Raw genomic sequence first — 23,351 nt, forward strand, 5'->3', positions numbered from 1 at the left:
TTTCCCCCACCCCCCTGGGAGCCACTTTTTTAAGGTCTTATCAGTCACACTGCATTTGGCTTTATGGGAGGACCCCTGGAGGCCCGGGAACCACAGCCTTGGTCAAAGGAGGTGCATATGTGCACACAGAGGAGGTGGAGCCTATTGCTACCCTGCAGACTTCCCCAGCACCCACCAGCTCGGGAGCAAGAGGCCACATGTCCCATCAGGCTTGTCGGTAAGAGGTGGCTGGAAGCCAAGGGATCTGGTTTCTGTTTCCAGATCTGCCTGACTCACTGTGACCGTGAGGAAGTGCCTTTGTGCTCTGGTTACCTTCTCTGTGAGATGGGCATAATTCTGGCTACCTGAACTTTCTTGAAAGGCTGTCATGAAAACGCAGGAGGAAATGCTTGATAGAGGTTGTGTGCTTCAAGTGGGCAGAAAACAATTAACAGAGAATTTCCTCAAGGATCATAAGGAAGATGGTTTTAAATCTTTTGAGAGGAACCCTTTATTCAATCGTGGAATTATTTTAATACGTCTTAAGAAAAAAATGGCTTAGCACATCAAACTTATTCACAGGCATTGTGTTGCTTAGGATGAGGGTGAATTTTTTTAAGCAAAAAAGACGAGTTCAGATGATGTTATATATTAAGTGAATAATGATACAAGGGCTATCGGGATTTAGCAAAAAATCGTGAAGGTGGTATGCAAATGATTGATGTCTGGGAAACATTGAATTAGCAGGTATTTTGGGGGGGCAAATAACAAAATCAAACTTACAAATACTTATTTGAAAACATATTTTAAGGATTTTTTTCTTATTTAATGCAAATATATAGGACACAGTAAATCAGGTTTTGACAAACTTTTTCTGCAAAGGGCCAGGTATAGTTAATAGTTAAGGCTTTGTGGGCCATAAACACTGCATGTTCATTTTTTTTTTCTTTACAACTCTTTGAAAACATAAAAACCATTATTAACCAGAGGGCCATACAAAAACAGGCTGGCTTTTCAACTTTACAGACGCTTGCAGTAAATTAAGGAATTTATTGAACATAATAACTGCTAGTGCTCCAAATACAGGCACAACAACCTGTATGAGGCCCATCTCTTAATGACACATTTATTAATAACATTAATGTTCTACTTACTCCCATTTTTCAGTATTATTATGAACTCATGGATTTTTAATGTATTTAATATGTTTCAATTAATCGCATGCTTTTAAAAAAATTTTATTTATTTATTTTTTTATACAGCAGGTTCTTATTAGTCATCCATTTTATGCATATTAGTGTATACATGTCAATCCCAATCTTCCAGTTCATCCCACCACCGCCCCCCCACCCGCTTTCCCCGCTTGGTGTCCATACGTTTGTTCTCTACATCTGTGTCTCTATTTCTACCTTGCAAACCGGTTCATCTGTACCATTTTTCTAGATTCCACATACATGCGTTAATATACGATATTTGTTTTTCTCTTTCTGACTTACTTCACTCTGTAGGACAGTCTCTAGATCCATCCACGTCTCTGCAAATGACCCAATTTCGTTCCTTTTTATGGCTGAGCAATACTCTATTGTATATAGGTATCACATCTTCTTTATCCATTCATCTGTTGATGGGCGTTTAGGTTGCTTCCATGACCTGGTTATTGTAAATAGTGCTGCAATGAACATTTGGGTGCATGTGTCTTTTTGAATTATGGTTTTCTCTGCATATATATGCCCAGGAGTGGGATTGCTGGGTCATATGGTAATTCTATTTTTAGCTTTTTAAGGAACCTCCATACTGTTCTCCATAGTGGCTGTATCAATTTGCATTCCCACCAACAGTGCACGAGGGTTCCTTTTTCTCCACACCCTGTCCAGCACTTATTGTTTGTAGATTTTCAGATGATGATGCCCATTCTAACCAGTATGAGGTGATACCTCACTGTAGGTTTGATTTGCATTTCTCTAATAATTATTGATGTTGAGCAGCTTTTCATGTGCCTCTTTGCCATCTGTATGTCTTCTTTGGAGAGATGTCTGTTTAGGTCTTCTGCCCATTTTTTGATTGGGTTATTTGTTTTTTTAATACTGAGCTGTATAAGCTGTTTATATATTTTGGAGATTAATCCTTTGTCTACTGATTCATTTGCAAATATTTTCTCCCATTCTGAGGGTTGTCTTTTCATCTTGTTCATAATTTCCTTTGCTGTGCAAAAGCTTTTAAGTTTCATAAAGTCCCATTTGTTTATTTTTGTTTTTATTTCCATTACTCTAAGAGGTGGGTCAAAAAAGATCTTGCTGTGATTTATGTCAAGGAGTGTTCTTCCTATGTTTTCCTCTAAGAATTTTATAGTGTCCAGTCTTACATGTAGGTCTCTAATCCATTTTGAGTTTATTTTTGTGTATGGTGTTAGGGAGTGTTCTAATTTCATTCTTTTACATGTAGCTGTCCAGTTTTCCCAGAACCACTTACTGAAGAGACTGTCTTTTCTCCATTGTATATCCTTGCCTCCTTTGTCATAGATTACTTGACCATAGGTGCGTGGGTTTATCTCTGGGCTTTCTGTCCTGTTCCATTGATCTATATTTCTGTTTTTGTGCCAGTACCATATTGTCTTGCTTACTGTAGCTTTGTAGTATAGTCTGAAGTCAGGGAGTCTGATTCCTCCAGCTCCGTTTTTCTTTCTCAAGATTGCTTTGGCTATTTGGGGTCTTTTGTGTCTCCATAAAAATCTTAAGATTTATTGTTCTAGTTCTGTAAAAAATGCCATTGGTAATTTTTTTTTTAAAATGATGCTCAAATTGTCCCATCTTTGCCAGTAAGAATCCCTTTAAGGAGTCCTTTTGACCGACCCAGTAGTCTTTGATAGCTTTCTTTGCTTTCTGGTATGGTAAGAGAGCTCAGGCTCATCTTGTACATTTCCTGCACCAAAACTCGTATCAGCCATTTTTCTAAGAAGCCCTGGTTCCCTTTAGCCGAGAATGGTATTTAGAGACCAAAATCTAGGTGTCTGGAATGCACACATTTGCATTTATAAGTAGAAATGATGTCCAGGATATGTCCTGGTCCCTGGGGAGATTCTGACTGCCCCCCTAAAACTCTCCTTCACCATCTCCAGCCTGGTACAGTGAGCCCCATCAATGGCTCTGACCTGACTAAGTTTTCAAGAACAAAGAGTCAGTCATGCTCTGGGGCTGACAAGGAAGAAACGTGAAAGATTTTTCAATAACCAGAGTCCAACCCATTTTCAGGTTAACCTTCAATTAACTATAAAAATCCAGCTACCCAGAACTCTTATTCCCTGATTACCTTGGATAATTGAGGTTTTGCTGCAAAAATAAATACAGGGGATTTTAATGAAAGTATCTGACCTGTAATTTATAGGGGTCACAAAGTCAGATGTCCGCATAAGCCAAGGCCTGAATTAAAAAACGAGTGAAGTGGGCTGAGTATAAGAAAATAGAGAATGGGGACAATTGGGGTGAACTGGGGAGCACAGTCTCCATCTAAGGAGGGCAGCCACTAGTCATTTCGAGCAGAAACTGCCATGTGGGGACAATTATCAGATCTTTCTGATTTTTCAAAAATTGAAGAAAATCTACATTTTTAAAAAATGTGAACTTGCATAATTTTGAGATGGCAGTGGATTTAAGTGTTTTGTTAAAACTTTATTTAGATGTAATTTATCGACAATTAAATACATCCATTTCAAGTATAGCATTTAATGAGTTTTTATAAATGCATACATCTAATTAACCACCATCTCACTCAAGACAGAATATTTGCGTCACCTCCAAAAGGTTCCCTTGTGTACCGTTCCAGTCGATCCACTATTCACATCAAGCACAGGAAATCGCTGATCTGCTTTCTGTCACTATAGATTAGTTATGTCTTTCCCAGGGCTTCATGTAAATGAAGTCATATCTTATGTACTTTTTTGTGTCTAGCTTCTTTTACTCAGAATAATGGATTTTTTTTTTTTTTTTTTTTTTTGCGGTACGCGGGCCTCTCACTGTTGTGGCCTCTCCCGTTGCAGAGCACAGGCTCCGGACGCGCAGGCTCAGCGGCCATGGCTCACGGGCCCAGCCGCTCTACAGCATGTGGGATCTTCCCAGACCGGGGCACGAACCCGTGTCCCCTGCATCAGCAGGCAGACTCTCAGCCACTGCGCCACCAGGGAAGCCCAGAATAATGGCTTTTAAAAAAAATATCCATCCATGTTGTTGTATGTATCAATAGTTGGTTCCTTTTATTGCTGAATAGTATTCCATGGTATGGAAATGCTACAATTTGTTTATTTACTCACCTGTTGGTGGACACTTCCTTGTTTCCAGTTTGGGATTATTAATGAATAAGGTTGCTGTGAGTATATATGTACACACCTTTGTGTGAAAATATGTTTTCAGTTCTCTTGGATAAATAAGAGTGGACCTGAAAGGTCATATAATAAGTACCCATTTAACTTTATGAGAACCTGCCAAACTGTTTTCCAAAGTGACTGCACCATTTTGCATTCCATCCAGTCATGTAGGAGAGTTCTGATTGCTTCACATCTTCGCTAACACTAGATACTGTCACTCCTTCTAGTGGGTGGGAAATGGTATCTCCTTGTGGTTTATATTTGCATTTTCCCAGTGACTAATGATGTTAGGCGTTTTTTCATGTGCTTATGAGCCATTCATATATCCTCTTTTATGAAGTGTGTTTTTAAATCTTCTGCCCTTTATTGCGGGCGTTGGGTTGTTTTTCTTATTACTGAGTTGCAAGGATTGTTTATGTATTCTGCATACAAATTCTTTGTCAGTCATACTACTACAAGGATTTTCTCCCAGTGACTTGCTCTTTCATTTTCTTAACAGTGTTTTGAAGAGCAGAAGATTTAATTTTAATAAAGGACAGTTCTTTTTTTTTCCTTTTATTATTCATGATTTTGGTGTTCTATCTAAAAGGCCTTTTGCCCGCCCCAGGATCGCACAGATTTTTCTCTTATACTTTCTTCTGGATGTTTTACAGTTTTAGCTCTTGTGTTTAGGTCCCTGATCCATTTCAAGTTAACTTTGGTATCTAGTGTGAGATAGGAGTTGAGATTCCTTTTTCTTATATGGATATCCATTGTTCCAGCATGTTCTGTTGAAACGACTATCCTTTCTGCATGAATTACCTTGGCACCTTTGTAGGTCTATTTCTGGACTCTATCATATCCCACTGATTAATATGTCCATCATCACACCAGTATTACACTGTTCTGATTATTATACTTGATAGTAAGTCTTGATATCAGTATAAATCCTTCAATTTTGCTCTTCTTTTTCAAAAGTTTTTTTTTTCTATTTTAGTTTTTTTACTTTTCCATATAATATTTAGAATTAGCTTGTCAATTTCTACACGCTGTCTGCTGGGATTTTGGTTGAGATTGAATTAACTCTAGAGATTGATTTGAGGTTAATTGACATCTTAACCACATTGAGTCTTCTGATCCAGGAATATGTTATATCTCTTCATTTATTCAGGTTTTCTTTAAATTAAATATATATATTTAAAACCACCAAGGGCACCAAGACAATTAAATAGGGGAAAGAATAGTCTTGGTGTTGGGACAAGTGGTTATCCTCATGCAAAAGAATGAAACTGAACCCCTACCTCACACCATATACAAAAATTAATTCAAACTGGATCAAAGACCTAAATGTAAGAGCTAAAACCATAAAACTCTTAGAATAAATCATAGGAATAAATCTTTATGACCTTGAATTAGGCAATGAATTATTAGATATGACACCAAATCATAAACAACAAAATATAGACAAGTTGAGCACCATCAAAATTAAACATTTTTGTGTTTCAAAGGGCACCATCAAGAAAATGAAAATATGATCCACAGAATGGGAGAATATTTTTGCAAACCCTATATCTGAAAAGGGACTTGTATATAGAATATATAAATAACTCTTACAACTTAATAATAAAAAGCCAAATAACCCAATTAAAAAATAAGCAAAGGATTTGAATAGATATTTCTTGAGAGAAGATATATTGGCCATATAATGGATATAATAGCCAATAAGCACATGAAAAGATGTTTAACATCATTAGGTATCAGGAAATGCTAATGAAAACCAGAGTAAGATGGCAGTTCACATCTACTGTATTAATGGATAATAACAAGTGTTATAGAGAATGTGGAGACATTGGAACCCTCATACCCTGCTGGTGGAATTGTGAAATAGTTCAGCCATTTTGGAAAACAGTCGGGCAGTTCTTACAAAGGTTAAACATAGAATTACCATATGGTCCAGTTGGTATATCCACTCCTAGGTATATACCCAAGAGAAAGGAAAACATATGTCCACACAAAAACTTGTACATGATTGTTCACCGCAGTATTATTCATAATAGCCAAAAAGTAAAAACAATTCAAATGTCCATCAATTGATGAATGAATAAATAAAGAGTGATGTATCCATAATATGGAATATTATTTGGCAATAAAAAGGAATGAAGTAGTGATGCATGCTACAACATGGAGGAACCTTGAAAACATTACACAAAGTGAAAAACCAGTCACAAAAGACCACATAATATATGTATGTGAAATTTATATGAAATGTCCAGAATAGGCAATCTATAGAGACAGAAAATAGATCAGTGATTGCCTGGGGTGGGGGAGGGTAGAGGAAGGAGTGAGAAGTGACTGGTAATGGGTACAGAGTTTCTTTTGGAGGAGATGAAAATGTTTTAAAATGTACTGTAGTGATGGGTGAACAACCTGTGAATATACTAAAATCCACTGAATCTACACTTTAAGTGGATGAGTTATATGGTATGTGAATTCTATCTCGATAAAGCTGTTATTTACAAAAGGAAATTATATTTTTAAAAATACTATGCTACAGTGTTCATTGCAGCTCTATTTACAATAGCCAGGACATGGAAGCAACGTGGGTGTCCATCGACAGATGAATGGATAGAGAGGATGTGGCATATGTACCTGATAACTATTACTCAGCCATAAAAAGAAAACAAAATTGAGTTATTTGTAGTGAGGTGGATGGACCTAGAGTCTGTCATACAGAGTGAAGTAAGTCAGAAAGAGAAAAACAAATACTGTATGCTAACACATATAGATGGAATCTAAAAAAAAAAAAAAAAGGTCATGAAGAACCTAGGGGCAGGACGGAAATAAAGACGCAGACGTACTAGAGAATGGACTTGAGGACACGGGGAGGGGGAAGGGTAAGCTGGGACAGATTGAGAGAGTGGCATGGACATCTATACACTACCAAAAGTAAAATACATAGCTAGTGGGAAGCAGCCGCATAGCACAGAGAGATCAGCTCCGTGCTTTGTGACCACCTAGAGGGGTGGGATAGGGAGGGTGGGAGGGAGGGAGATGCAAGAGGGAAGAGATATGGGGATATACGTATATGTATAGCTGATTAACTTTGTTATAAAGCAGAAACTAACACACCACTGTAAAGCAATTATACTCCAATAAAGATGTTAAAAAAAAAATCTTTTTCAAACCCACAAAAATTTAATGAAAAAAGTGGCATTGGTTCTTATTTTCACCAAATCTCTTTAACGTCTTGTTTAATATATTGCCATATCTGTTTTGGTATTTATTGTGTTGGAAAATACTATTTTGCTTGGAGTATATGAAATAAATTCAGCTTCACACAGAAAAAAAAAACTGTGCTAACAACAACAAAAACTTTTGCAAATCCGATACAGCTCATGGGTCATCCATTTGCAGCCCCTCGAAGTCCATACGTGGACTCAGTCTCGACTTGGTTCCCATTATCCTTCCCCCCAGGACACTGAGTCAAACCTCAGGTACAATTTATCTCTGAAAGTGAGCAGATATTTTCTCTTATAAGAAAACAGAAACGGTTGTACACAACATTTATTGTTTTTGCATTTGCTGCCAGGAATGTTCTCCACAAGTTCGGGGTCAAGTTGTAGATAGTGATCTGGGACTCTCGAAGCATGACTCTCTTCCATACCTGGACTCAGTCTCCACTTGGCTTATTTGGGTTGGTTTAAGCTGTAAGCTGATTCAGACCTTTCTACACAAGCTGTGTATACATTCCAAACACAGACCATCTATCACCCTGGTGGTGAAACCTGACAAGAACAACATAGAGTGGTTTATAGGACTTACTGATTTTAACTTGGCTAATGTCCCAAACTAGTTAGGAGATAAGGCAGTACTCAGCAAACTTCTGTTATTTGCCTACCATTGTCACAGTTTTTGTTGCATGTATTACTATTGTTTGTAATTAATAATTTTCTTTAAACCTATTTCTCTTTTTTTTGAATTTTATTTTATTATTTTTTATACAGCAGGTTCTTATTAGGTATCTATTTTATACATATTAGTGCATATATGGCAATCCCAGTCTCCCAATTCATCCCACCACCACCACCACCACCTCCCCTGCCACTTTCCCCCCTTGGTGTCCATACGTTTGTTCTCTACATCTGTGTCTCTATTTCTTCCCTGCAAACCAGTTCATCTGTACCATTTTTCTAGGTTCCACATATATGCGTTAATATACAATATTTGTTTTTCTCTTTCTGACTTACTTCACTCTGTAAGACAATCTCTAGATCCATCCACACCTCTACAAATGACCCAATTTCATTCCTTTTTACCACTGAGTAATATTGCATTGTATATATGTACCACATTTTCTTTATCCATTCATCTGTCAATGGGCAGTTAGGTTGCTTCCATGTCCTGGCTATTGTAAATAGTGCTGCAATGAACATTGGGGTGCATGTGTCTTTTTGAATTATAGTTTTCTCTGGGTATATGCCCAGGAGTGGGATTGCTGGGTCATATGGTAATTCGATTTTTAGTTTTTTAAGGAACCTCCATACTGTTCTCCATAGTGGCTGTATCAGTTGACATTCCCACCAACAGTGCAACAGATGCCCATTCTAACTGGTGTGAGGTGATACCTCATTGTAGTTTTGATTTGAATTTCTCTAATAATTAGTGATGTTGAACTTTGTAAGTTGAGCACAGCTTTTCATGTGCTTCTTGGAGAAATGTATGTCTTCTTTGGAGAAATGTCTATTTAGGTCTTCTGCCCATTTTCTGATTGGGTTGTTTGTTTTTTTAATATGAGCTGCATGAGCTGTTTGCAAATATTTTCTCCCATTCTGAGGGTTGTCTTTTCATCTTGTTTGTAGTTTCCTTTGCTTTGCAAAAGTAAGTTTCATTAGGTCCCATTTGTTTATTTTTGTTTTTATTTCCATTACTCTAGGAGGTGGGTCAAAAAAGATCTTGCTGTGACTTATGTCAAAGAGTGTTCTTTCTATGTTTTCCTCTAAGAGTTCTATAGTGTCCAGTCTTACATTTAGGTCTCTAATCCATTTTGAGTTTATTTTTGTGTATGGTGTTAGGGAGTGTTCTAATTTCATTCTTTTACATGTAGCTGTCCAGTTTTCCCAGAACCACTTACTGAAGAGACTGTCTTTTCTCCATTGTATATCCTTGCCTCCTTTGTCATAGATTACTTGACCATAGGTGCATGGGTTTATCTCTGGACTTTCTATCCTGTTCCATTGATCTATATTTCTGTTTTTGTGCCAGTACCATATTGTCTTGATTACTGTAGTTTGTAGTATAGTCTGAAGTCAGGGAGTCTGATTCCTCCAGCTCCGCTTTTTTTCCCTCCAGACGGCTTTGGCTATTCGGGGTCTTTTGTGTCTCCATACAAATTTAAGACTTTTTGTTCTAGTTCTGTAAAAAAAAAATGCCACTGGTCATTTGATAGGGATTGTATTGAATCTGTAGATTGCTTTGGGTAGTATAGTCATTTTCACAATATTGATTCTTCCAACCCAAGAACATGGTATATCTCTCCATCTGTTTGTGTCATCTTTGATTTCTTTCATCAGTGTCTTATAGTTTTCTGAGTACAGGTCTTTTACCTCCTTAGGTAGGTTTATTCTTAGGTATTTTATTCTTTTTGTTGCAATGGTAAATGGGATTGTTTCCTTAATTTCTCATTCTGATCTTTCATTGATAGTGTATAGGAATGCAAGAGATTTCTGTGCATTAATTTTGTATCCTGCAACTTTACCAAACTCATTGATTAGCTCTAGTAGTTTTCTGGTGGCATGTTTGGATTCTCTATGTATAGTATCATGTCATCTGCAAACAGTGACAGTTTTACTTCTTCTTTTCCAATTTGTATTCCTCTTATTTCTTTTTCTTCTCTGATTGCTGTGGCCAAAACTTCCAAAACTATGTTGAATAGTGGCGAGAGTGGACATCCTTGTCTTATTCCTGATCTTAGAGGAAATGCTTTCAGTTTCTCACCATTGAGAATGATGTTTGCTGTGCGTTTGTTGTATATGGCCTTTATTACGTTGAGATAGGCTTCCTCTATGCCCACTTCCTGGAGAGTTTTTATCATAAATGGGTGTTGAATTTTGTCAAAAGCTTTTTCTGCATCTGTTGAGATGATCATATGGTTTTTATTCTTCAGTTTGTTAATATGGTGTATCACATTGATTGATTTGCATATATTGAAGAATCCTTGCATCCTGGGATAAATCACACTTGATCATGGTGTATGATCCTTTTAATATGTTGTTAGATTCTGTTTGCTAGTATTTTGTTGAGGATTTTTACATCTATATTCATCAGTGATGTTGGTCTGTAGTTTTCTTTTTTTGTAGTATCTTTGTCTGGTTTTGGTACCAGGGTGATGGTGGCCGCATAGGATGAGTTTGGGTGTATTCCTTCCTCTGCAATTTTTGGAAGAGTTTGAGAAGGATGGGTGTTAGCTCTCTCTAAATGTTTGATAGAATTCACCTGTGAAGCCATCTGGTCCTGGGCTTTTGTTTGTTGGAAGATTTTTAATCACAGTTTCAGTTTCAGTGCTTGTGATTGGTCTGTTCATATTTTCTATTTCTTCCTGGTTCAGTCTTGGAAGGTTATACCTTTCTAAAAATTTGTCCATTTCTTCCAGGTTGTCCATTTTATTGGCATAGAATTGCTTATAGTAGCCTCTTATGATATTTTGTATTTCTGCTGTGTCCATTGTAACTTCTCCTTTTTCATTTCTACTTTTATTGATTTGACTCCTCTCCCTCTTTTTCTTGATGAGTCTGACTAAAGGTTTATCAATTTGTTTATCTTCTTAAAGAACCAGCTTTTAGTTTTATTGATCCTTGCTATTGCTTTCTTTGTTTCTATTTCATTTATTTCTGCTCTGATCTTTATGATTTCTTTCCTTCTACTAACTTTGGGTTTTGTTTGTTCTTCTTTCTCTAATTCCTCTAGGTATAAGGTTAGATTGTTTATTTGAGATTTTTCTTGTTTCTTGAGGTAGGCTTGTATTGCTATAAATATCCCTCTTAGAACTGCTTTTGCTGCATCCCATAGGTTTTGGATCGTTGTGTTTTCATTGTAATTTGTCTCTAGGTATTTTTTGAGTTCCTCTTTGATTTCTTCAGTGATCTCTTGGTTATTTAGTAATGTATTGTTTAGCCTCCATGTGTTTGTGTTTTTCATGTTTTTTTCCCTGTAATTGATTTCTAATCTCATAGCGTTGTGGTCAGAAAAGATGCTTGATATGATTTCAATTTTCTTAAATTTACTGAGGCTTGATTTGTGACCCAGGATGTGATCTATCCTGGAGAATGTTCCGTGTGCACTTGAGAAGAAAGTGTAATCTCCTGTTTTCGGATGGAATGTCCTATAAATATCAATTAAATCTATTTGGTCTATTGTGTCATTTAAAGCTTGTGTTTCCTTATTAATTTTCTGTCTGGATGATCTGTCCATTGGTGTAAATGAGGTGGGGTGTTAAAGTCCCCCACTATTATTGTGTTACTGTCGATTTCCTCCTTTATAGCTGTTATCAGTTGCCTTATATATTGAGGTGCTCCTATGTTGTGTGTGTATATATTTATAATTGTTATATCTTCTTCTTGGATTGATCCCTTGATCATTATGTAGTGTCCTTCTTTGTCTCTTGTAATAGTCTTTATTTTAAAGTCTATTTTGTCTGATATGAGAATTGCTACTCCAGCTTTCTTTTGATTTCCATTTGCATGGAATATCTTTTTCCATCCCCTCACTTTCAGTCTGTGTGTGTCCCTAGGTCTGAAGTGGGTCTCTTGTAGACAGCATATATATGGGTCTTGTTTTTGTATCCATTTAGCGAGCCTGTGTCTTTGTTTGGAGCATTTAATCCATTCACGTTTAAGGTAATTATCGATTTGTATGTTCCTATTACCATTTTCTTAATTGTTATGGGTTTGTTTTTGTAGGTCCTTTCCTTCTCTTGTGTTTCCCACTTAGAGAAGTTCCTTTAGCATTTGTTGTAGAGCTGGTTTGGTGGTACTGAATTCTCTTAGCTTTTGCTTGTCTGTAAAGCTTTTGATTTGTCCGTCAAATCTGAATGAGATCCTTGCCGGGTAGAGTAATCTTGGTTGTAGGTACTTCCCTTTCATCACTTTAAATATATCGTGCCACTCCCTTTTGGCTTGTAGAGTTTCTGCTGAGAAATCAGCTGTTAAGCTTATGGGAGTTCCCTTGTATGTTATTTGTCATTTTTCCCTTGTTGCTTTCAATAATTTTTCTTTGTCTTTAATTTTTGTCAATTTGATTACTGTGTGTCTCAGCGTGTTTCTCCTTGTGTTTATCCTGCCTGGGACGCTCTGTACTTCCTGGACTTGGGTAGCTATTTCCTTTCCCATGTTAGGGAAGTTTTCAACTATAATCTCTTCAAATATTTTCTCGGATCCTTTCTCTCTCTCTTCTCTTTCTGGGACCCCTATAATGCGAATGTTGTTGTGTTTAGTGTTGTCCCAGAGGTCTCTTAGGCTGTCTTCATTTCTTTTCATTCTCTTTTCTTTATTCCACAGCAGTGAATTCCACCATTCTGTCTTCCAGGTCACTTATCCGTTCTTCTGCCTCAGTTATTCTGCTATTGATTCCTTCTAGTGTATTTTTCATTTCAGTTATTGTATTGTTCATCTCTGTTTGTTTGTTCTATAATTCTTCTAGGTGTTTTGTCTTTAATCCTTGTAGGTCTTTGTAAACATTTCTTGCATCTTCTCGATCTTTGCCTCCTTTCTTTTTCCGAGGTCCTGGATCATCTTCACTATCATTATTCTGAATTCTTTTTCTGGAGGGTTGCCTATCTCCACTTCATTTAGTTGTTTTTCTGGGGTTTTATCTTGTTCCTTCATCTGGTACAGAGTCCTCTGCCTTTTCATTTTTTTTAAATTTATTTTATTATTATCATTATTTTTAATTTATTTTTGGCTGCATTGGGTGTTTGTTGCTGTGCGCGGGCTTTCTCTAGTTGCGGCGAGTGGGGGCTACTCTTTGTTGCGGTGCACGGGCTTCTCACTGCGGTGGCTTCTCTTGTTGCGGAGCACGGGCTCTAGGTGTGCAGACTCAGTAGTTGCAGCTTGCAGGCTCTAGAGTGCAGGCTAAGCAGTTTCGGCGCACGGGCTTAGCTGCTCCACGGCATGTGGGATCTTTCTGGACCAAGACTGAAACCCATGTCCCCTGCATTAGCAGGCAGATTCTTAACCACTGCGCCACCAGGGAAGTCCTGCCTTTTCATTTTGTCTCTTTCTGTGAATGTGGTTTTTGTTCCACAGGCTGCAAGATTGTAGTTCTTCTTGCTTCTGCTGTCTGCCCTCTGGTGGATGAGGCTATCTAAGAGGCTTGTGCAAGCTTCCTGATGGGAGGGACTGATGGTGGGTAGAGCTGGGTGTTGCTCTGGTGGGCAGAGCTCAGTAAAACTTTAATCTGCTTGTCTGCTGATGGGTGGGGCTGGGTTCCCTCCCTGTTGGTTGTTTGGCCTGAGGCGACCCAGCACTGGAGCCTACCCGGCTCTTTGGTGGGGCTAATGGCGGACTCTGGGAGGGCTCATGCCAAGTACTTCCCAGAACTTCTGCTGCCAGTGTCCTTGTCCCCACGGTGAGCCACAGCCACCCCCCTGCCTCTGCAGGAGACCCTCCAACACTAGCATGTAGGTCTGGTTCAGTCTCCCCTGGGGTCACTGCTCCTTTTCCCGGGTCCTGATGTGCACACTGCTTTGTGTGTGCCCTCCAAGAGGGGAGTCTCTGTTTGCCCCAGTCCTGTCGAAGTCCTGCAATCAAATCCCGCTAGCCTTCAAAGTCTGATTCTCTTGGAATTCCTCCTCTCATTGCCGGACCCCCAGGTTGGGAAGCTCAGAACCTTCACTCCAGTGGGTGGACTTCCATCCTCCAGTTTGTGAGTCACCCACCCAGCAGTTATGGGATTTGATTTTATTGTGATTGCGCCCCTCCTACCGTCTCATTGTGGCTTCTCCTTTGTCTTTGGATGTGGGGTATCTTTTTTGGTGAGTTCCAGTGTCTTCCTCTCGATGATTGTTCAGCAGTTGGCTGTGATTCCAGTGTTCTCGCAGAGGGAGTGAGAGCATGTCCTTCTACTCCGCCATCTTGAACCAATCTCAGGTCTTTTTTTTTTTTTTTTTTAACTTAAGTGTATTTATGAACCTAAAGCAAAAGCCAGTGTCTCTTGCCATAAATAGAAGATCCCTCTTAGAAAGAAACCCAGTGAAAACAGAAGGTTGTTGTTACAGATACCGTTGCCTGACAGGGCTCTGAGCGAGCCTGAGGCCTCATTGTTAAACTGGGAGATTAGAGGGGGTTAGGTGGCTGTTAAGGACCTACAACTTTCTTCTTGACTTAATCAGAATGGTTAAACTAGAATGGAAGAGGGTAGATGTCACAGAGGCCCTTGGTCTATTTCTTCCACAACTATTTATAGGAGCCTAATGTGCTCTTCACCTCTTGGGCCTTGAGACAGATGAAGCCCCAATTCTTTCCGAGTTTAAGGTTGTGGATAAAAATGTATAGGAACGAAGTAACATACGAAGCACATTGCAGTTCCTGGATCGTGGTAAACACTTAGTACTTTAATGTTGCCCTCGTAGTCGTTATTATTGTAGTTATTATTACTTTATTATCCCAGAGCAGGGACTGGGTCCTCTGGGAAAGGTGGGGGTTGGGTTAGTCTATGAACATCTGTCCTACAGCCGTGATGGCCTGGACAGGCACCTGGAGCTTGATTTCCATCAGAGAGCAGAGGTAGGGGTGTTAAGAGAGTAAAGCCCTTAATGCTTTGGCCAGGCAGGTGAGGAATGTGACTGTGTCAGACAGTTAGGTCAGGAGTGAACGTGCCTGGGTAAGTCTAAGATCTCTGTGTAGATATGAAGGTCTGGCGTTATTCATTTCGATATTCAGTGGTGTTCTAGGCGCTGTGCTGGGCTTGTCAGGAATACAGTGCTGCTACCTTCAGGAGGATGTGATCTCATGGGAGTGAGAAGCCACAGGACAAGCAACTATGTCACAGAGTAGAACGAGGAAAATTTCTTTCTCTGTTGGTTGCAAATGATACACATCCAGCTTGTATCAGCATAAGGAAGAAAGAAAATTTATTGGTTCCCATATCTGCTGAGTCCAGGAATAAAAGCCTTCAGGAATGGCTGGATCCAGGTGTTCAAACGATGTTGTCAGAACCTGCCTCCATCTTGTGGCTCTGCTTTTCTCTATGTTGGCTTTCTCCTCAGGCAGTCTCCCCATTTGTGATGCCAAATACCGCCAGCTTAGTAGTCTTAGCTAAAAAGGAGGTCTCTTCCTCAGTTATTCCAACATAAAGTAACAGAATTGAGTCTAATGGTCCAAACTGGGGTCATGTGAGCCCCCCCCCCCGCCCAGAGCTAGGGATGGTAGCCTGGCCACTCACACCAACTGAGACTGGGGGAGGGGTTCACCCGAGGAAACATCCAAGCAAGGGGAGAGGGTGCTGGGAAGCAGGCAACACCCTGCCCAACACAGAGCCCCCAGAAAGGCAGAGGCTCTCAGAGGAGGGCAGGGCTCATTCCAGCCAGGGAGTCAGGACAGCTTCACGAAGGAGGTGGCCTTTGGCCAGTTGGGGCTCCAGGGATAGGGCTGGGGTGCTCCTTCAGCAGGTTCTGGCTCTGTATATGGGCAGAAGGAAGGAGGAAACGGGTATTTCCTGAGAAGCCATCATGTGCCAGGCTCTTTGACAACTATATTGGTTAACGTCACAAGAACTCTGTCTGCTCACGCAGGTGGGAAACAGTCTCAGAGAGGTTAACCATTCCTGGCTGACCCACAGCTAGCACCCGGCACTCCTGGAGCCACCCTCACCCCGCTCCAGTCCATCTCCACCGAGCAGCTGGGGCGCTCTTTTCAGACCGCAGAGTTGACAGCATCTCGTCTCCACAGGTTCCAACTGTCCTAGGATTGAAACCCCACTCCTTAGCATGGCCCACAAGGCCCTGCGCGGCCAGCTCTGTTCATGTCCCCAGGCTCCCTCCCGATCGGCCTCTGCTCCTGCTGTCCCCTCACCCTCCCACCACCACTCCTCTTCTGTCCTTTAACTCAACTCCTCCAAGGACTCCCAGACTTCGGGGGCCCCCCTTTGTAATAACAGTAGCTGACAGGTGCCAGGCATTAGTCCACACTCTCCATATTCTCATTCCTTTCAGGCTTCACATCAACCCTGTGAGGTGGGGACCATTATTATCCCTAGTTTACAAGATGAGGAAACTGAGGCACTGAGAAAGTGAATTGCTCAAAGTCACACAGCTAGAAAGTGGCAGAGCCGAGATTCAAAGCCAGACATTTCGCTCCAGAGTCCTCATTCTTAACCACTGCCCTCTACTGCCTCTGGGTACTCAGGGTCCCAATCCTTCCTATCACATTCTGTAACCAGTTGGTTAATCTCTGTCTCGGCACTCACAGCTAGTAATAATGGTAGCTAACATATTGAGCACGTAGCCTGTGCCAGGCACTGTACTTGGCACTTTTTATGTTTCACCTAATTTCACCCTCTCAGCAATCCTACAAAAACTAGGTACAGTTGTCCCCGTTTTGCACACGGAGAACCTGAGGAGTTAAGAGTTTAAGTAACTTGTCCACTAAGCTGGAAATTCTCAGAGGGAAGAAACCTTGTCCATTTTGCTCATCATTGAGTCCAGAGGGGCTAATTCAGTGCCTGGCATACAGTAGGCACTCAATAAATGCTTTGGGGTTGGTTGGATGGATGGATGATAAATGGCAAGAGGGAAGGAAGGAAGGGAGGGAGGGATAGAAAGAGGGCCTTCCTGTCCCCAGTGCCCATGCTCTGGCCGTGACTGGGAGATCCTGGGACGGGAGGCTGTTGTGGTATCTGAAGTGGCCGTCCCGGGTGTATCTGCAGGAGCCACGATGCACATAAAGAAGTACCTGCTCAAGTGCCTGCACCGGCTGCAGAAGGGCCCCGGCTACACATACAAGGAGTTGCTGGTGTGGTACTGTGACAATACAAACACCCATGGCCCCAAACGCATCATCTGCGAGGGGCCCAAGAAGAAGGCCATGTGGTTCGTGCTCACCCTGCTCTTCACCTCCCTCGTCTGCTGGCAATGGGGTGTCTTCATCAGGACCTACCTGAACTGGGAGGTCAGCGTCTCCCTCTCCATCGGCTTCAAGGCTATGGACTTTCCCGCCGTCACCGTCTGCAACACCAGCCCCTTCCAGTAGGTGGTCCTTGGAGTGCGGCTGGTCTCAGCGGGGCTGCATTTCTTTTTTTCCCTTCCTTCCAACTTTCCTTCCTTCTTTCCCTTTTTCCCCTTTCTCTCTTTCTCTTTCCTTCTTTGTTTTCATCCCTTTGTAGCAAGTAAGATTCAAAATTCATAAACCTCCTAGGCTTAAAAAGAACCTCAAAAAATGCCTGGTAGTCCCTGCCTTCAGGCATGCCAGTGCCTATTTATTGATTCAATGTGTATTTATTGAGCACCTACTATTGCCAGGAACTTTTCTAGGCACCACGAATACATCAGTAACTAAAACAACATGCCTGCCCTCGTCACAGTCTACCAGAGAAAACAGACATTAATCTTTTTTTCCCATAAATATTGAATTCATTGTAATTGTGAGTATTAAAATATATATATAGCAGCCATACATTGAGTGCTTATGAAACACCAGGCAGCGTGCTGAGTGTTCTTCGGGTAATTCATGTCATTCTAATCCACACAACCACCCTAGGGGTGGGCACTGCTATAGTAGCCCCAATTCATAGGTCAGGAAATGGAGGTTCAGAGAAGTGAGGGAACTTGCCCAGAGACACACAGTGAGCAACTGTAGAATTTGAATCCAGGCCTGATCTGACTCCAGAGCTGCCACTGTTTAACCACTTGATGGCAAGGCCTAGGAAGGGGACACCCAAGGACACCCAACCTAGTCAGGGTTGGGTTGAGGAAAGGCAGAGGGTCGGTCAGAGAAAAATGCCCCGAGGAATGAATAGAAGTTAGCCAGGCAGAGTGAAGAGAATGCCCCAAGTGGGGGGCACAGCACATGCAAAGGTCCTGGGGTGAGACAGAGCTTGGTGCATTCAAGGACTTGACAAAAGGGCCAGCATGTCTGAGTCTCAGGGAATGTTCTTGTCCAAAAGAAGGTCCTGGAAGGGAATTCATATTTCCTGATTACATTTCCAGCTGTCAGAAAGTCACTTCTTTCTAGGAATAGGGCTGCTCTTCCTTGCTTGGGTGGTCTTTGAAGCTACTTGAGAAAACTCTTAATAATTATAATAATAACACACCCTGCTTTATAAGCATCACCTAATTGAATCCTCCAAAAGCCCTCTAGGGTAAATATTTCAATCCCCACCCCCCCCATTTTGTAGATGAGAGAACAGAGCCTCAGAGAGCTTAACCTACCCAAAGTCACACAGATATTAAGTGACATGCCGGAATTCAAACCCAGAGCCCATGAATTCCAAAACAGGACTTAACCAAGCTCGACAGCAGCTGTGGACATCTAGGCTGTAATAGCAGCCCCTACCCCGCAGCCCGCCACCTACCCAACCCTCCTCTCCCTGTGTGCACAGAGGCAGCTGGTCTGATGGTCAGGGTACAGGTTGTGTCGTCATCTGAGGCTGGTGTCAGCTCTGGCAGATGTACACCTTCATACCAGGACTTGGGCCTGTGTCCAGGGTTTAGTGCTGTCTCCTGCAGGAAGTCCTCCAGCCAGAGCTGATACACACCACCCTGGAGACCACACTCTGGGGCAAGGTCTTGGATAAATTGGGTTTTGGAGTGACTAGGGTGCAGGGCCTGGGGCCCCCACCCAGGGCCTGGTGGGAACACCCGCTGGTGTGGACACATTTCTGCCAGACTGATTGGTCACCATTTCCAATATGGGAGCCTCAGGGGCTGAGAGAAGATCCTGGATCCCAGCCCCACAGTCCCATCTGCCTTCTCCCTCCTGAAACTGGCTCCTGTTCCTCAAATTGCTGCTGCAGAATTAGGATCGCAGACCTGCCCCTCCCCCAGCATTCTCTATCCCTCCTGGCAGGGAGAAGTCAGAGCCCTGTGCCTACACAGCACACCTACTGGAGCCCACCAAACCCAGGTTCCAATCTCAGCTCTGTGGCCTCATCAGTGGGATGAGCTCAGGAAGTCACAGCAACTCCCAGAGTTTCTTTATCCATATGTGGGGATGATTATAGAATTGTGGCAAAGATTAAATAAAAAGATGTAGGAAGCGCTTAGCACCTGGCACATGGTAAGTGATCAATAACTGTGAGCTCTCAGGGTTCTTTCCCACTAGCCTGTGAATTTCATACGGAAAAAGACCCATTCTGTCTTGTTTGCCATAATATCCTCTGTGCCTTGCACAGTACTTGGCACATAGTAGATGCTTACCAAATACTGGATGAATGAATGAATGCGTGAGCAGGTGGGTGGAAGGATGCATGGATGACGCGTGGGTGGGTAGATAGAGAGGTGAGTGCTTGGGGTGGAGGAGCATTCTTCTCACATGTGGTGGCAGCCACACTGCAGTAGGAGGGGATCCCAGACTACAGTCGTTCTGCTTTGAAGCTGCCTCTTGCCTCCCTGACTTGCCCTCTCTCCCACACAGGTACTCCAAAGTCAAGCATTTGCTGAAGGACCTGGATGAACTGATGGAGGCAGTCCTGGCGAGGATCCTGGGTCCTGAGCTCAGCCATGTCAACGCCACCAGGGCCCTGAACCTCACCATCTGGAACCACGTGCCCCTGGTCTTTATCGATGAGCAGAACCCCCGTCACCCGGTGGTTCTTGACCTCTTTGAGGACAACTACAATGGCTCAGCAAGCAGCACCCCAGCACCAGGAAGGACCTGCAGTGCCCACGGATGCAAAGTAGCCATGAAACTAGTAAGTGGGCCCCAGGCACAGGTCAAACAATGGGCCCTAACTAGTGAGGCTGATGGGAATTTCTTTCTTTAAATAATCTGGGTCTTGCTGGGGGAAAAACAGGCTGGAGCCGGTGCCTATTTTATATGTTTGCAGTGCTTTTTTAAAATTAGAAACAGTTGGTATGTTAGTCAAGACACTTTTGGATGCCAGTGACCCAGCTCAAACTAGCTTAAGCAAAGCAGGGAATTCCTTGGTTCACAAAATGAGAAGTCCAGGGGTGTATTAAGTTGAGATGTGGCTGGATCTAGGCATTCAGATGCCGTCATCAGGAGTCCATCTCTCTCCACCTAGGTTCATCTCTTCTCTCAGTTGACTGTGCTCTCTGGCTGGCTCTCTCCACATGGAAGACCCTGGCAATGCCAGACATATATCCCACAAGCTTAGCACTCTTCCCAGAAACAAAGCTCTTCTTTCCAAATTGCCTCAGTGAAAGTCCTGAGACTGATCGTCAGGTCACATGCTCACCCCTAAACCAATCACTGTGAGCTGGAGGATAGGCTTTCATGATTGGCCAGACCTGGGTCATGTACCCTGGAGCTGAGGAGGATGTCAGCCTTTATCAGACCACATGGACTGAGCCGGAGGGAAGGGGTGGCTTCCTGAAGGAGGAATTAAGTCTTTTTTTTTTTTAAACATCTTTATTGGACTATAATTGCTTTACAATGGTGTGTTAGTTTCTGCTTTATAACAAAGTGAATCAGCTATACATATACGTATGTCCCCATGTCTCCTCCCTACCCCACCCCTCTAGGTGGTCACAAAGCACCGAGCTGATCTCCCTGTGCTATGCGGCTGCTTCCCACTAGCTATCTGTTTTACGTTTGGTAGTGTATATATGTCCATGCCACTCTCTCACTTCGTCCCAGCTTACCCTTCCCCCTCCCCGTGGCCTCAAGTCCATTCTCTACATTTGCGTCTTTATTCCTGTCCTGCCCCTAGTTTCTTCAGAGGCTTTTTTTTTTTTTGGTTCCATATATATGTGTTCGCATACGGTATTTGCTTTTCTCTTTTTGTCTTACTTCACTCTGTATGACAGACTCTAGATTCATCCACCTCACTACAAATAACTCAATTTCATTTCTTTTTACAGCTGAGTAACATTCCATTGTATACATGTGCCACATCTTCTTTATCCATTCATCTGTCGATGGACACTTAGGTTGCTTCCATGTCCTGGTTATTGTAAATAGAGCTGCAGTAAACATTGTGGTACATGACTCTTTTTGAATTATGGTTTTCTCAGGGTATATGCCCAGTAGTCGGATTGCTGGGTTGTATGGTAGTTCTATTTTTAGTTTTTTAAGGGACCTCCATACTGTTCTCCATAGTGACTGTATCAACTAACATTCCCACCAACAGTGCAAGAGGGTTCCCTTTTCTCCACACCCTCTCCAGCATTTATTGTTTGTAGATTTTTTGATGATGGCCATTCTGACCCGTGTGAGGTGTTACCTCATTGTAGTTTTGATTTGCATTTCTCTAATGATTAGTGATGTTGAGCATCCTTTCATGTGTTTTTTGGCAATCTGTATATCTTCTTTGGAGAAATGTCTATTTAGATCTTCTGCACATTTTTGGATTGGGTTGTTTGGTTTTTTGATATTGAGCTGCATGAGCTGCCTGTATATTTTGGAGATTAATCCTTTGTCAGTTGCTCCATTGGCAAACATTTTATCCCATTCTGAGGGTTGTCTTTTCGTCTTGTTTATGGTTTCCTTTGCTGTGCAAAAGCTTTTAAGTTTCATTAGGTCCCATTTGTTTATTTTTGTTTTGATTTCCATTTCTCTAGGAGGTGGGTCAAAAAGGATCTTGCTGTGATGTATGTCATAGACTGTTCTGCCTATGTTTTCCTCTACGAGTTTTATAGTGTCTGGCCTTACATTTAGGTCTTTAATCCATTTTGAGTTTATTTTTGTGTATGGTGTTAGGGAGTGTTCTAATTTCATTCTTTTACATGTAGCTGTCCAGTTTTCCCAGCACCACTTACTGAAGAGGCTGTCTTTTCTCCATTGTATATTCTTGCCTCCTTTATCAAAGATAAGGTGACCATATGTGTGTGGGTTTATCTCTGGGCTTTCTATCCTGTTCCATTCATCTATATTTCTGTTTTTGTGCCAGTACCATACTGCCCTGATTACTGTAGCTTTGTAGTATAGTCTGAAGCCAGGGAGCCTGATTCCTCCAGTGCCGTTTTTCTTTCTCAGGATTGCTTTGGCTATTTGGGGTCTTTTGTGTTTCTGTACAAATTGTGAAATTTTTTGTTCTAGTTCTGTGAAAAATGCCATTTGTAGTTTGATAGGGATTGCACTGAATCTGTAGATTGCTTTGAGTAGTATAGTCATTTTCGCAATGTTGATTCTTCCAATCCAAGAACATGGTATATCTCTTCATCTGTTTGTATCACATCTTTAATTTCTTTCATCAGTGTCTTACAGTTTTCTGCATACAGGTCTTCTGTCTCCTTAGGTAAAACATTCCTAGGTATTTTATTCTTTTTTGTTGCAATGGTAAATAGGAGTGTTTCCTTAATTTCTCTTTCAGATTTTTCATCATTAGTGTATAGGAATGCAAGAGATTTCTGTGCATTAATTTTATATCCTGCCAGTTTACCACATTCATTGATTAGCTCTAGTAGTTTTCTGGTAGCATCTTTGGGATTCTCTATGTGTAGTATCATGTCATCAGCAAACACTGACATTTTTACTTCTTCTTTTCTGATTTGTATTCCTTTTATTTCTTTTTCTTCTCTGATTGCTGTGGCTAACACTTCCAAAACTATGTTGAATACTAGTGGTGAGAGTGGGCAACCTTGTCTTGTTCCTGATCTTAGTGGAAATGGTTTCAGTTTTTCACCATTGAGAACAATGTTGGCTGTGGGTTTGTCATATATGACCTTTATTATGTTGAGGTAATTTCCCTCTGTGCCTACTTTCTGGAGAGTTTTTATCATTAATGGTGTTGAATTTTGTCAGAAGCTTTTTCTGCATCTATTGAGATGATCATATGGTTTTTCTCCTTCAACTTGTTAATATGGTTTATCACATTGATTGATTTGCATATATTGAAGAATTCTTGCATTCCTGGGATAAAGCCC

At 41.4% G+C, this 23,351-nt stretch overlaps 1 protein-coding gene across 2 annotated transcripts in view; it reads left to right on the top strand.

Annotated features, from left to right (window-relative positions):
- Positions 1-23,351, top strand: part of SCNN1B (sodium channel epithelial 1 subunit beta) — a 76,097-nt gene that overhangs the window by 27,007 nt on the left and 25,739 nt on the right. Inside the window, exons 1-3 of one of the 2 annotated variants that reach the window (XM_033425972.2) lie at positions 13,969-13,988; positions 17,234-17,552; positions 19,939-20,215. In XM_033425972.2, the coding sequence (XP_033281863.1) occupies positions 17,242-17,552; positions 19,939-20,215 (588 nt within the window). In that variant the 5' untranslated portion in view covers positions 13,969-13,988; positions 17,234-17,241. Of the gene's footprint in view, positions 1-13,968; positions 13,989-17,233; positions 17,553-19,938; positions 20,216-23,351 lie in introns of those variants that run through there. The other variant, XM_033425971.2, reaches the window with a different exon arrangement.

The sequence above is a fragment of the Orcinus orca genome, chromosome 16 (genome assembly GCF_937001465.1).
Source record: "Orcinus orca chromosome 16, mOrcOrc1.1, whole genome shotgun sequence".
NCBI classification, from domain to species: Eukaryota; Metazoa; Chordata; class Mammalia; order Artiodactyla; family Delphinidae; genus Orcinus; species Orcinus orca.